The sequence below is a fragment of the Coenobita brevimanus genome, chromosome 15 (assembly GCF_032717465.1).
Source record: "Coenobita brevimanus isolate Jiangsu-jjx chromosome 15, ASM3271746v2, whole genome shotgun sequence".
Taxonomy (NCBI): domain Eukaryota; kingdom Metazoa; phylum Arthropoda; class Malacostraca; order Decapoda; family Coenobitidae; genus Coenobita; species Coenobita brevimanus.
The window spans coordinates 33,281,859-33,296,858 of NC_136968.1; the positions used below are offsets into that span (position 1 = coordinate 33,281,859).

Sequence of the window (15,000 nt, forward strand, 5' to 3'; positions counted from 1 at the left end):
TGTTGACACGTAGGAAACACGTAAGGTATGGTTATATGGTTACCACCCAGCGTTGTCAATGGTTTCATGGCTTACAGGGAACCATTTGGCTTGTCACTCAATGTCAAGCCACCTGAAAAGGCAAGAAAAGCAATAAGAAGTGACAGGAAAGATGGGAGAAATCGGAAGAGAGGAGGGCAGGCACAGAAAAAGAATGATAAAGGCTGAGGAAGCAGCAGGCAGCATTAATAATAATAATGATCTGAAGCCAAGTGAACAGTGCACAGAAGCTATAAAGAAAGCTATCAAATTAGTTGGAGTTATAGGTAGATCATTTGAGTTCGGATCTGAAAATATAATTCTTACCCTGTACAGTTCGTTAGTGCGTCCACATCTAGAGTATTGTGTGCAGTTCTGGTCACCGTATTACAGGATAGATATAAATTAGAGAGAGAAACAAAAATGATACCTAGACTGAGGAACAAATTAAATCATACAGGGAACAGTTAAATGAGGTAATCTTATTTAACCTATCAAAGCGTAGACGAAGAGGAGATCTGATTCAAGTATTCAAAATTGTTCAAGGAATTGATCTGGATGTTGACAGGTACTTTGCAATTGATCGTTGGAACTACACTAGAGGTAATGGGTATAAGATTATTGGAAATCAGTTCTAGTCTAATGAAGCCAAGCATTTTTCTTTCATGGGGTTGTTAACATTTGGAATAAACTGTCCAGGGATGTTGTTGATCACAGTACAGTGGTGACATTCAAAAATAAGTATCTCGCTTCAAATCTCCAGCTAAACACCATGACTGAATAATAATGTTAAGCTGTTTTTCTCTGTTTTTTTTTTCTGTTTTAGATCGTGACGAAACTATAGCAGGGAGATTCTGTGTCTGGAACTGTCTCCCTCTGTCTGTATTTCCTGCTTCCTATGATCTCCAGTCTTTCCAACGCAGTGTGTCCAGGCATCTCGAAATGATCGGATCTTGAATTTGGCTCTCTCTTGTATTTTGTTTTTCTCGTGGAAGGAACAGTTATTGCGGACTCGTGGCCTTTGGTTCCTTCTTCCTCACATAAAAAAATAATAATAAAAAAAATAATGATACTTGTAGCTTATTGACACGTGTATAGGTAAAGTAAGACAGAATATTAAATAGTTTACCACATTTCAGTCTTTCCTATAAATTTTCCATGTCAACTTTTCCCTGCTGCCTGGTGGTCCTTCTCACCTTTTTCCTGCCAGCTTCGACTGCAGGGTTTGATAGGTGGGGTGGAGCCTTCTTGCTGTACTATCCTTACCTTTAACTTGTAGAATTAGATAGCATAGTGACAGTCTTCTCTATAACAAGCATTAGGTCTGTTGCTGTAGCTTTCCTTTGTACTCTACTCCTTTGTACCTCTCCTCCTCCTCCTCCTCTTCTTCATGGAGAAAGTATATATTTCCTAGTTCTCTTTTATCTCTCTGGGTTCGTTAAGGAAGCTCCCTAACACCTCTTCCTAAGCGATTTATTTTGCTTATCATTCCCTACTCTCCTCTCCTGTATTTCCAGGTTCTCTTTGATCTCTCGTTGAGTCGGTTAAGGAAGCTCCCTAACACCTTTTCCCAAGCGATTTATTTTACTTATCACTCCGTACTCTCCCGTGTTATCTAAATCCCTGCAGTACCATCATAGTGTAAATAACAGAGAAATATTAACCTGTCGTATCCAAAAAAATAAATCGCTAAGGAATAGATGTTAGGCAGTTTCCCATGCTTCTACTTCACATCTATACTTCGTTCACTTTAACTTGGCCAACCTCCTTTCCGTAGCACTTCTTTGTGACTAGCATCATATTTTAAGTGTTAATCTGTTTGTACGACTCATTAATGCAGTGGTGTCCAGCCTTATCTAATTCTGGCTCCCCCTCCCAGAATATAACGCACCGTAAGCCACTCTCTTCACCCTCCTCCTTTTCTTCTTTCCTTCCTCTCCCCTCCTTTCCTCCCACGCCACGTTCCCTGCGCCGCCCTTCCTCAGATACTGTATTGTACTGGCATAGGTGGCACATGTCAGTAAGTATCATAGATTCTTACTCTTTGAAATTGTTTATATATTCAGATAACTACATGTCTTATTCATATCTGAAATATTTTCTCCATATTTAGAAATTACTGAATTCCATCATAATTCATAGTTTTCAAATATAATTACCCTTTTTATCAAGCCTTCGCGCCCGCCCCCCAGGCAGCCCTTCGTGCCCCCCTAGGGGGGCGCACTCCACAGATTGGAAACCACTGAACTAAGACATGGTAAGGAAGAGAGAAAAAATATTACTAATTATCTTGCTCGATATATATATGTATATGTTTATTTCCTCGTCCATCTTTCCTCTTGCTCCTCCTCCTCCTCCTCCTCCTCTTGCTCCTCCTCCTCCTCCTCCTTCTCCTCCTCCTCTTCTTTCTCTTCTCATTCCTCCGTCTCTTGCGTTAGCCTCTCCCTCTCGGCCGCTTCCCCATCCTCCCGTTTCCCCGTCATCGCCAGCACCTCGTCCTCGTCCTCCACCTCGTCCTCGTCCTCCACCTCGTCCTTCACCTCGTCCTCGTCCTCCACCTCGTCCTTCACCTCGTCCTCGTCCTTCACCTCCTTATCCCCGTAAAAGTCAATCCGGGGACTCAAGTAGAAGACAACCAGGTCCCCGAAGAGTGAGAGGAAATTAAAAACTGAAAATGGAGAGGAAATGACGTTAAAATCGAGGTAAATGTGCTAATATCAGGACAAATGTGCTAAATTGAGGCAATGTGCTAATATCAAGGCAGATGTGCTAATATCAAGGCAAAATGTGCTAAAATCAGGGCAAAAATTTGCTAAAATCAAGGCAAAATGTGCTAATATCAAGGCAAAATGAAATCAAAGTGAATGTGCTAATATCAAGGCAGAGTGTGCTAATATCAAGGCAGAATATGCTAAATTCAAGAGATTCGCTGATTTTAAGGCAAGCTGCAAAAATCAAGGCAAAATGTGCGACAGTCAAGGCAAAATATGCTGAAATCAAGGCAGACGTAAAATCAAGGCAGAATATGCTAAAATCAAGGCAAATGTGCTAAAATCAAGGCAAAATGTGCTAAAATCTAGACTCAGTGCTGAAATCTAGGCAAAATGTACTAAAATCTAGATAAAATGCGCTTAAATCGAGGCAAAAGGTGCTAAAATCGACAAAGTGCGCTAAAATCAAGACATTTAGCAAAAATCAAGGCAAATTGTGCAAAAATCAAGACAAAATGAACTAAAATCAAGACAGAGTGCTCTAAAATCAAGGCAGATTATGCTAGAATCAAAGCAAATTGTACTAAAATCAAAGCAAATTGTGCTAAAAATAAGACAATGCGCTAATATCAAGACAAGTTGTGCTAAAATCAAGACAAAATGAGCTAAAATCAAGACAAGTTGTATTAAAATCAAAACAATATGAGCTAAAATCGAAACGAAGAGTCTCAGGAAAACACCAAATATTTAAACATGCGAACTACTCAAGTTTACATTACAGAAAACGTTGAATAAGGGAAAACGGAGGTAGAAATTGGACTTACTAGCGGGGACTAAATGCTGGTAGAGTCGGAATTTATCCGAGTCGTAAAGCCAACAATTTCCTTTCTTTCCGCAGGTTTTATCCCACACCAGGCACGCTGAGTCTGTGAGAAAGTGAGAAAATGTGTGAGAGAGAGGGAGGGAGGGATGTGAGAGAATGGGGAGAGAGGTAAGAGGGAGAGAAAGGGGGGGAAAGTGATGTATGTACAGAGAGAGAGAGAAAGAATAATTCTTAGGTAGTGGGTGGGTATGTTATATTTTTTCTGACCTTTCATTTCTCTCTCTCTCTCTCTCTCTCTCTCTCTCTCTCTCTCTCTCTCTCTCTCTCTCTCATATTCACCATCCCTTCATCTCTCCTTCCATCCCATCTCTTACCAACCTCCTCCTCCCTCCTTCCTTCCTTCTTTCCTTCCTTCCTGCCTTTGTTTACATTTTCTCTCCATTCTTTTCTCACCTACTCACTCCTTCCCTCCCACCCTCCTTTCCTCCCTTCCTTCCTGCCTTCCTTCCTTCCCTCCCTTCCTTCCTTCCTTCCCTCCCTCCCTCCCTCCTTTGTTTACATTTTCTCTCCATTCTTTTCTCACCTACTCCTTTCCTTCCTTCCTGCCTTCCATCCCTCCCTTCCTTCCTTCCTTCCTTCCTTCCTTCCTGCCTTCCTTCCCTCCCTTCCTTCCTTCCTTCCTTCCTCCTTCCCTCCCTCCCTCCCTTCCTTCCTTCCTTCCTTTGTTTATATTTTCTCTCCATTCTTTTCTCACCTAGTCACTCCTTCCCTCCCACCCTCCTTTCCTTCCTTCCTGCCTTCCTTCCCTCCCCCATCCCTCCTTCCTTCCTCCCTCCCTCCCTCCCTCCCTCCCTCCCCACTCACCTATAAATGCCCCCATGATGATCGGGGAGGGGATGAAGCCAAACAAAGCCACGCAGACGGACAAAGTACCAAGCGCCACGGCCTTGTCCTCATCTCGCACAGCCCTGAAAAGCGAGATTGTTAAGTTAGATGAAGTTAGGGTGCGTTAGATTGATTTAGGGTGCGTTAGATTGAGTTAGGGGGGATTAGATTGAGTTAGGGTGCGTTAGATTGATTTAGGGTGCGTTAGATTGAGTTAGGGGGGATTAGATTGAGTTAGGGTGCGTTAGATTGATTTAGGGTGCGTTAGATTGAGTTAGGGGGGATTAGATTGAGTTAGGGTGCGTTAGATTGATTTAGGGTGCGTTAGATTGAGTTAGGGTGCGTTAGATTGAGTTAGGGTGCGTTAGATTGAGTTAGGGTGCGTTAGATTGAGTTAGGGTGCGTTAGATTGAGTTAGGGTGCGTTAGATTGAATTAGGGTGCGTAAGGTTGAGTTAGGGAAAGGAAGGAAGGAAGGAGCGTGGGAGGGAAGGAGGGGAGAGGAAGGAAAGAAGAGAAGGAGGAGGGTGAAGAGAGTGGCTTGCGGTGCGTTATATTAAGTTAAGGGGAGTTAGAGTGGATTAGGGTGCGTTAGAGTAAGTTAGGGTGCGTTAGATTGATTTAGGGTGCGTTAGATGAAGGTTAGGGGGAGTTAGATTGGATTAGGGTGTGTAAGATTAAGTTAGGGGGAGTTAGATTGGATTAGGGTGCGTTAAGTTAGATCAGGTTATTTTGTTAGAGTTGGTTAGATTGATATATTAAGTTTGGTTCCATGGCCAAGTATTTTCCCAAGACATATTTTTTATATTGATTTTTTTACTTTCATTTTATGACAAATTTCTTATTCCTTTCCCCCCCTTTCCGATGTGTATGGGGTGACGTCATGGAATTTAAATATATTGAGAGAAAGTGTGACGTATTGAATCAAATAATAATGATAATTAAAAAATGATAATGACAGTAACTGGAAGACCGTAAAATGGTCCAAGGTCAACTTTGATAAAGAAAAACTTGCCTCAGCCATTGCCTGCTAAAACCCGAGCTAAGGACCTTGAGGTTAAGGTGACTGATCTTGTGCATGTCACCTTAGGTCATCACAGTCTGTCAGTCCACCAAGTTTGGTGGCTCTGGCTTTAATCCTTCATGGAATATTAGCTGACATCCCGAATATCCGGAAAAGTCCCAACTTTTGACCCCAGGCGATGTCAGAGAATAATCCACCGATTGGAACCCTACTCCTTTCCACACTGCGTCCACCTTAAGGCTGTATTGTAGAATAACACACTGATTGGAACCCTACTCCTTTCCACACTGCCTCCACCTTAAGGCTGTATTGTAGAATAACACACTGATTGGAACCATACTCCTTTCCACACTGCCTCCACCTTAAGGCTGTATTGTAGTAAAATTCAACTTGCTGGCTTAGCAGTTATTGATACAGCTTGGCTGACTCACTTTTCTGTGTTGCGGATAATATCCGGTTGACGGATTGACGCCATGTTTGGCCAAAAGAAGCATACAGATGGCCAACTAAGTTACCAGGTTTGAAGGCTCTAGGCCAAATAGCCTTTGAAATATCACACTTTTGAAATAAGAAGTAGTAGTAATAATAATAATAATAATAATAATAATAATATTGACAGAAAAAAAGAAAACTTCCCACAGGGATATGGGAAGCTTTAATAATAATAATAATAATAATAATAATAATAACAATAACGCCAATAACACCAGCATCACACCTTTACCTGAGGTTAATCATGCTGGCCGCCACCTTGCCCGTGGCCCACACCGACTTAATAATAATCTGTGCCAGGAGGTAGTACTGGAACATGCCACACGCCTCCCTGCAGTACCCGCCCACGCCCCAACCCCCGCCCACGCCCACCTGTAGGGGAGATGGGGAGTTGTGGTAGTTGTGGTGGTGGTGGGGGGAAGGTTGGTGGTGGTATTAGTGTTGGTAGTAGTAGTAGTAGAAAGAGAAGAGTGATGATGGTAACAGTACTAGTATCAGTAGTAGTAGTAGTTGTAGTAGTAATCGTATTGGTAGTAAAAAAGAAGGGTGATAATGGTGGTGGTGGTGGTAGTAGTAGTAGCAGTAGTAGTAGTAGTAGTAGTAGTAGTCTTAGCAGCAGTAGTAGTCTTAGCAGTAGTAGTAGTAGTAGCAGCGGTGGTGGGGGTGAAAAAGATTAGCAAAAAAAAGAAATATACGGAACTTAAAACCAAGAAAAAATTTATATATGGATGAAAATATAATCAGTAACTTCGATGAAAAAAGTAGGAATGAGTCTCCTTGGTTTCTAGACAAATTTTTCTAAGATATCCTAAAACTGACATCTCTCCGTCTTGAATCCCGAGTTTGGCAATAGATTAGCACTGGAAAACGATGCTAGTCACGAAGAAGTGCTATGAAGGAGGAGGTAGAGCCGTGAAATAAGCTGCAAAAGGACGAAAATCTGGGCCAAGTTAAGGTGAAAGGAATATAAGTGAATTTAGTATCAGAAAATAAATAACTCGAAATAAATGAATAACTGAGTAAATAAATGGGTTAGGAACGTGCTGGAGTGGGACTTACCGTAGGAGGAGTGGAGGTGGAGGTGGAGGATGTGGTGGTGGTGGAGGTGGAGGATGTGGTGGAGGTGAAGGAGGAGTTGTTAATACACTTGCAGTCACTGAATATCTGGGTAGAGGAAGAAGAGGGCTTAGGTACGAGAAGGTGTGTGTGTGTGTGTGTGTGTGTGTGTGTGTGTGTGTGTGTGTGTGTAGTAGTAGTAGTAGTAGTAGTGGTAGTAGTAGTAACAACAGTAATAATAATAATAATAATAATAATAATAATAACAATAATAATAATAACGATGATAATAATAATAATAATAAAATAGTAGTAGTAGTAGTAGAAGCAGCAGTAGTAGTAGTAGTAGTAATCAGCATCATCACCATCACAATCCTCCTCCTCCTCCTCCTCATCATCATCATCATCATCATCATCATTATCACCATCACAATCCTCCTCCTCCTCATCATCATCATCATCATCATCATCACCACCACCAAAAAAAAAAAAAAATAAAAATAATAATAATAAGACGTACAGGAAAAAAGAGAGAAGCACTCACTATGGGACTAGCCTCAGTGTCGGCCCTTGTACACCCGGCCACACAGGGGGAGTAGTGTACGGTGTTCATATCTTGTGAACACACTGGCGAGAACTGCTCCGTACACCCACACTCCGCTGAACACTCCGGGATGCTTGACCTGAAGGGGATGAACACGCGGCCTTTGGTTCCTTCTTCCTCGCATTAAAAAAAAAAAAAAACTGCTCCGTAACGCCACATTCTTAGCGATTTATTTTCCTTATTGCACCGTATTTTTTTGTTCCACCCTATTTTTCTTATTGCACCGTGAACAGGGAGGGGGGGGTAAACTGCTCCGTAACGCCTGATTCTTAGCGATTTATTTGCCTTATCGCACCGTATTTTTTGTTGTTGCACCTTATTTTCCGTATTGCACCGTAACGTTATCCTGTATGCTGTTTATGTTGCTTTAAATTCGACTTTGTTTTGCATTAGCTATGTACAAAAGGATATTCAGGTGTGATGAGAATTAATCGCTAAAGAACAGGTGTTAGGGGATATATAAAACTGTGGATACTGCGTGGGTCTGGCGGGACGAGAGAGAGAGAGAGAGAGAGAGAGAGAGAGAGAGAGAGAGAGAGAGAGAGACTGACTAAAACTTTGGAAGACTGTGTAAGAGAGAGAGAGAGAGAGAGACTAAATCTTTGGAAGACTGTGTGTGTGTGTGTGTGTGTGTGTGAGAGAGAGAGAGAGAGAGTGAGAGAGAGAGGTAGGGTGAGAGAGAGAGAGGAAGGGTGGCGAGAATCGAAAGTGAATAATTATGGATATGTAAGTCTATACGAGAGATAGATTGAAAAAGCGAGGAAGAAAGCAAATGAAAGAGAGAGAGAGAGATAAAGCTAGCCCTAACTCACCCGGGGTAAGGAGAGCAAATTAAAAAGAGATAAAGCTAGTTCTAACTCACCCAGGGTAAGGAGAGCAAATTAAAGAGAGATAAAGCTAGCTCAAACTCACCCAGGGTAAGGTCCATCCACATGCAGCTTCGGACAGCCTATGAATATGAGTGAGGTGATCCCGGCAGTGTAGAAGACAGTGAGAAAAGTGTTATATCCCGTCACTATCCTTGGTCTGGGCCTTATCCACCTCATCACTATCCCCCCAAGAGCTGTCCCGATGATGAGGGAGGTGAGGCTGGTCGCTCCTGTGGGGTGGGGTGGCGTTAGGTTGGGTTGGGTGAGATTTGGTTAAGTTGCGTTAGATTTGGGTTGGTTTGGGTAGTTATAAATTAATTCATTGCTCGTTTCGCAAGGAGGGTGATTTAAACCTGTCTATCTATCTATCTATCTGTATCTATCTGTCTGCCTTTCTATCTATCTATCAATCTATCTATCTATCCAGTATATTTGTATTTTGAAACTTTCTGAACTGATTTTCTATGTATTTGGGTTTAAAGGTAAAATATTCATGTCTATCTATATCTATCTATCTATCTACCTACCTATCTGTCTATCTATCTATCTATCTAATTCTGTTTCTCCATTTGTCTTTCTGCCTTCCATCCATCTCTCTCTCTCTCTCTCTCTCTATGTCTATCTGTCTATCCATCCATCCATCCATCCATCCATCCATCTCTCTCTCTCTCTCTCTCTCTCTCTCTCTCTCTCTCTCTCCATCCACTCACCAGTATAGTAGTTGGACTCAGAGGCGCTTTTTCTGAACTGATTCTCCATATACTTCGGTTTAAAGGTAAAATATCCTCCGTATGCCAACACCGCCATGATCGTGTTGAAGAGATTGGCCACCCAGATTTTGTTAGTAAAGAGGCGACGTAGAGCCCTCAGCAAATCTGGAAAAAAAAAAGATATGAGTAAAGGTATATGAATGTGGAGTTGGTGGTTTGGTGATGGTTGGGATGATGGTGGTGGTGGTTGTGGTGGTGGTGGTGTTTGTGGTGGTGGTGGTGGTGATGATGATGATGATGGTGGTGGTGATGGTAGCGAAGATGATAATTATGACGCTGATGATGGTCGTGCTGCTGCTGATATGATGATGATGGCGGTGGGTGATGATGATGATGATGATGATGGCGGTGGGCGATGATGATGATGATGATGACTATGATGATGGAGATGGTAGTATAGATGATAATTATGATGATGGTGATGGTGATGATGATGAAAATAATAATAATAATAATAACACACATCCACTCTCCACACAACTTACATCCTCACCCACCAACCTACTTCTAAACCTTGCTGTCTGTCTCACTTTTTAAATTCTTGGCGAGGAGGGCGTGGCTATACTCCCTTCCCTCTAACTTGGCCTAAAATTAACCTCTCCACATTCAGTACTAAATTATAACACTAGATTAACACTAGAATATGATGCCAACCGTAAAGCAGCGCTATGGAAAGGACGTAGAGCCGTAGCATTGTCTTTTTCTGCCACTGAGCTACGTGAAATAAGCTGCAAAAGGACGCAACTCTGGGCCAAGTTAGAGTAAAAAGAGTATAGCATCACATTTCAGTGCTAATCTCTTCTGAATCTAAACTACTAATACCACTATCATAGCCCGACGCCCTAATCCCGCAAAAGGTGGCCGCAGACAAAACTTCTCCAAGTCGCTCTGTCACCCACCCTTTGACTGCCCTCCCCCCCAGCTCACTTCCCCCTCCCTCATATACCTCTCAACTCCATCCCTTCACTTCATCCTCGGTCTTCCCCTCCCTCTCCCTTCCTCCACTTCACCCACATACACCCTCCTAGTCAGTCTTGCATTCTCCATTCTCTCCACATGTCCAAAACACCAAGGTAATAAGAAGGAGTATAGCATCATTTTTCAGTGTTAAAATCTTTCGCAACTCGGCATTCAAGAAGGAAAGATTGCAGTTTTAGGCCAAGTTGAAGTGAAAAGCATATATGTGCCTGTGTTTTCCTTGTCCTGGTAAGAGCGGTGTGGTAGGTGATGTTCCTTCTCTCTCTCCCCAGTGTGAGTCCTGGCTTTTCGAAATAATGAGGGCATAATTTGGACAGCTCCCTTTATCTTACTCTCAAAATTTGCCACTCTGCCTCCTGTTTTTTGGTTCTTGTAATGGCGGCGTAGTAATGAATGTCTTTTCCTTCGCCAGTGTGAGTCCTAGCCTGTCTGATAAATAATGAGGACCAGAATATTCAGACTGAAGACAATAAAAGGGGAAAAAAAAAAAATCCATCAACTCCCTACACCCAACATACTTTTAAAACTCGGTCTCTCTGCCTTTTGTTTTTTGGTCCTGGTCATGGCGGCGTAGTAATGCACGTCTCTTCCTTCGCCAGTGTGAATCCTGGTCTGGCGGATGACGCGCTTGGCCTCCCGTCGCAGTGTGCCGGGGAGGGTGTGCGGGAAGAGGAACAGCAGGCCACTCAGACTGCCCAGAATGCACCCGATGATCAAAAACCCTGGCAGAATGATATTGAAGGTTAGTAGTGGTAGTACAGCTGCTAAATCTAGATAAAATTCCGGAATATATATATAATTCACGTGTATGTTATGGAACCAAGTTATGAACTCTTACATTAACCATACGTAAGGTGTAGCAAGGGTCAGTTTAGAGAGAGAGTATAGTAACTACATAAACTCGAACACCAGAATAAAACTAAAAGCGAAACGAATTAACCCAGCATTACTCACCAAGCCACCAAGCCCCAAGCCACCTGGGGTCGTTGCTACTGATGCTGGGTTGGTAGCGGGGGTCTATCCAGAGAGAGAGGCATTTCCCCCCTACCATGAACCCCAGTACAGGCCCCAGCATGCGTACCAGCAGACTGATGGCTGGGAGAGAGAGAGAGAGAGAGAGAGAGAGAGAGAGAGAGAGAATTAGTACACTCAAATTGGTCTAGATTTATTTATTTTGAAACTTTTTTATATAGTTCTTTCATTTGAAATTGGCACGATTTTTTTTTCACCCATGGGCAGCTTATTTCACGTATTTCATTAGGACATTATCGTTACTACTACTACTACTACTACTACTATTACCATATATTTTGTCATCACCATCCTCGTTATCATCATCATCATTCGTTATCTCCACCACCACCACCATCATCATCATCATCATCATCATCATCATCATCATCATTTCACACATAGCTCTTTTGAACACCAAGTCAAATCAAGTCAGTTCTGATGTGTCTCCATTTCGACCGCTCAAATGAACCAAATCAACCCCAATCCACCTCAACTCACCATAATACAAAGGATACGTCTTTTTGTTAAGGTTGTCGTCTAAATACGTCACGCCAATACTCCAAAAAATCGAATGCGCGACGCCAATCATGAGCTGGGAGATGAAAATGAAAACCATGGGACCTTTTATACCCCCGCCAAAATCGCTCCCATCTTCTCCTTCCTCCGCGCAGCGTTGGTCCTCCGCTAGGGTCGTGTTGCATAGCTCGATCTCTTCTGAAAGGGTTAAGGGGGGGTTAGAGAGAGAGAGAGAGAGAGAGAGGCAGATAAATGGACAAGATAGAAGGATAGGAGGATAGACTGAGGTTGCTACGAATTACTACTACTACTACTACTACTATTATTATTATTATTATTATTTATTTATTATTATTATTATTAGCAATTTCAGCATATTACTATTCTGATCAATATTATAATTCGCAGTATTTTCATTCTTATGCTATTATCATTATTATATACATCTTCATACATAATTCCTCTCTCTCTCTCTCTCTCTCTCTCTCTCTCTCTCTCTCTCTCTCTCTCTCTCATCTTCATACATATTCATTTCATTCATTCTCTCTCTCTCTCTCTCTCAGTACTCAACTCTTCTCCTTGAATAATTCCACCGTCATATTGGTCCCAGAATAAGTCGCAGCCAAAAGGTCTTCCGCCTCCCTCCCCTGGCCATATATGAGGTGTGGGAGGGCGGCCATAAAGGAGGCTATCGCAGCGGACATGATACCAAGCCCAATCCAGCGAGGGCGGTGTCCGAAATTCCCGAAGTAACCGACAAGGATAGCAAAGATTGTGGAAGAGATGTCATTTCCACTGAGGACGATGCCTGTGAGAGATAGAGATAATTAGAGATAGTGAGAGAGTGATGGAGGGATATATGAGTAGGTTGATAGATATATAGATATACATGAATGGATAGGTAGATATAGATAGGTAGATAGATAGATAGATGTACAGATACGTAGATACATACATACATACATACATACATACAATACATACATACATACATAAATACATACATACATACATACATAAATACATACATACATACATACATAAATACATACATACATACATACAATACATACATACATACATAAATACATAAATACATACATACATAAATACATACATACATAAATAAATACATACATACATACATAGACAGCCAGATGGATAGAGAGAGAGAGAGAGAGAGAGAGAGAGAGAGAGAAATGTACACAACTCTAGGCATTTATCTATCTGTTAGTATCTTTCTCTCCTGTCTATCTATCCATCAATATATCTATCTAGCTAACTTTCTCTATATATATTCATCCACAAGTAATATATGTGTTTGTCCGTCTGTCTGTCTGTCTCATTTTATTTATCAGTCTATCTCAGCTTACCTTCGTGTCTATCTATCTGTATCTATCTATCTATCTATCTATCTGTCTATCTATCTGTCTATCTCTACCCTTTCTGTATATCTCACTTATATACTGCTCAGCTGTCTGTCGTTCTGTCTATCTGTCTACCTATCTATCTGTCTGTCTGTCTGTCTGTCTGTCTGTCTGTCTGCCCACCCATCCACCCATCTACCTACCCACTAATCCATCTGTCTATATTTGTTTATCTATCTGTCCATCTATCTATCTATCTATCTGTCTATCTATCTATCTATCTATCCCTACCAACCTACATATCCACCTTTCTCCCTCCCCCTATCTATCAGTCTGTGTATTTGTCTGTATCTGTCTATCTATCTGTCTATCTATCCATCCAACCATCCATCCACGTACCTACCTACCCATTTATCCATCTATCTATATCTCTGTCTATCTATCTATCTACTTATCTGTCTGTCTATCTGTCTTGTCTATTTATCTATCTATCTATCTATACCTCCCCACCTACCTTTCTCTCTCTCCCTATCCATCCATCCATCCATCCATCCATCTATCTACAGTATCTATCCATCCATCCATCCATCTGTCTATCTATCTATCTATCTGTCTATCTATCTGTACCTCCCTACCTTCCTACCAACCTACATATCCACCTTTCTCCCTCTCCCTATCCATCAATCTATGTATCTATCTATCTATCTGTCTGTCCATCTATCTATCTGTCTCTATCTATCTATCTATCTATCTATACCTACCTTCCTACCAACCTACATATCCACCTTTCTTCCTCTCCCTATCAATTAATCTATCTACCTTTCTATCCATCCATCTATCTATCTATCTGTCTATCTATCTATCTATCTATCTATCTCACCCATTTGCTTGCTAGACATCTTAAATCTCTTCTCCAGCGTCGAGGTCACGGCTGAGTTGTAGGTACCAAACATACCAAGGGCGGTAGCGATAGTGCAGAACATGCCTAGGTACACCTCCTTCCTCGCCAGCCTCTGTGATAGATAGATGGATAGATAGATAGATAGATAGATGGGTGGATGGGTGAATGGATGGATGGATGTATAGTTGTATGTATATATGTATTGATGGACGGATGGATGGATAGATAGATGGATATATAGATAGATGGATGGATGGATAGATAGATAGGTAGGTAGGTTGGTAGGTAGGGAGAGAGAGAGAATTGCTATATATGGATGGATGGATAGATAGATAGATAGATGGATAGATAGTGCAGAACATGGCTAGGTAGACCTCCTTCCTCGCCAGCCTCTGTGATAGATAGATAGATGGATAGATAGATGGATGGATGGATGGATGGATAGATAGATAGATAGATAGATAGGTAGGTAGGTAGGGAGAGAGAATTGCTATACATGGATGGTTAGATGGATAGATAGATAGATAGGGAGAGAGAGAGAGAGTTTGCTATGATGAACATGGATAGATAAACTTCCTTCCTTTGCCAGCCCCTGTGATAGATAGATAGATAGATAGATAGATAGATGTGTAAATAAATGTCAATTAATAAAGTCAGTAAATAAGTGAATAAAGAAAGAAAAAAAAGAAATGAAGGACTGCTACTTTCATTTATTATTATTATTATTATTATTATTATTATTATTACTATTGTTAATATTATTGATATATTGTCATCATCATCATTATACTACTACTACTGCTGCTGCTGCTGCTTATTATTATTATTATTATTATTATTGTACAAGGTGTTATGGATAGAAAAAAAAAAAAACTTATTTTATCACCCAAACTGCACTAAGACCCACCGACCTGCATCCAATTTAGCCTGAAGGATCCAATGCCACACCTGATCCTGTCCTGATACCATTTCC

General features: G+C 41.4%; 1 protein-coding gene across 1 annotated transcript in view; it reads right to left on the bottom strand.

The window, feature by feature from the left end:
* Nucleotides 1–2,432: 2,432 nt before the first annotated feature.
* LOC145390736 (solute carrier organic anion transporter family member 74D-like) overlaps nucleotides 2,433–15,000 on the bottom strand; it is a 12,883-nt gene continuing 315 nt past the window's right edge. The window contains exons 2-14 of the mRNA XM_080265532.1: nucleotides 14,007–14,139; nucleotides 12,331–12,567; nucleotides 11,742–11,957; nucleotides 11,184–11,324; nucleotides 10,748–10,951; nucleotides 9,192–9,356; nucleotides 8,525–8,711; nucleotides 7,553–7,691; nucleotides 7,066–7,116; nucleotides 6,185–6,324; nucleotides 4,417–4,520; nucleotides 3,554–3,655; nucleotides 2,433–2,686 (exon numbers count right to left, since the gene is read on the bottom strand). Coding sequence (XP_080121658.1) covers nucleotides 2,433–2,686; nucleotides 3,554–3,655; nucleotides 4,417–4,520; nucleotides 6,185–6,324; nucleotides 7,066–7,116; nucleotides 7,553–7,691; nucleotides 8,525–8,711; nucleotides 9,192–9,356; nucleotides 10,748–10,951; nucleotides 11,184–11,324; nucleotides 11,742–11,957; nucleotides 12,331–12,567; nucleotides 14,007–14,139 — 2,073 coding nt within the window. The remainder of the gene's footprint in view (nucleotides 2,687–3,553; nucleotides 3,656–4,416; nucleotides 4,521–6,184; nucleotides 6,325–7,065; nucleotides 7,117–7,552; nucleotides 7,692–8,524; nucleotides 8,712–9,191; nucleotides 9,357–10,747; nucleotides 10,952–11,183; nucleotides 11,325–11,741; nucleotides 11,958–12,330; nucleotides 12,568–14,006; nucleotides 14,140–15,000) is intronic.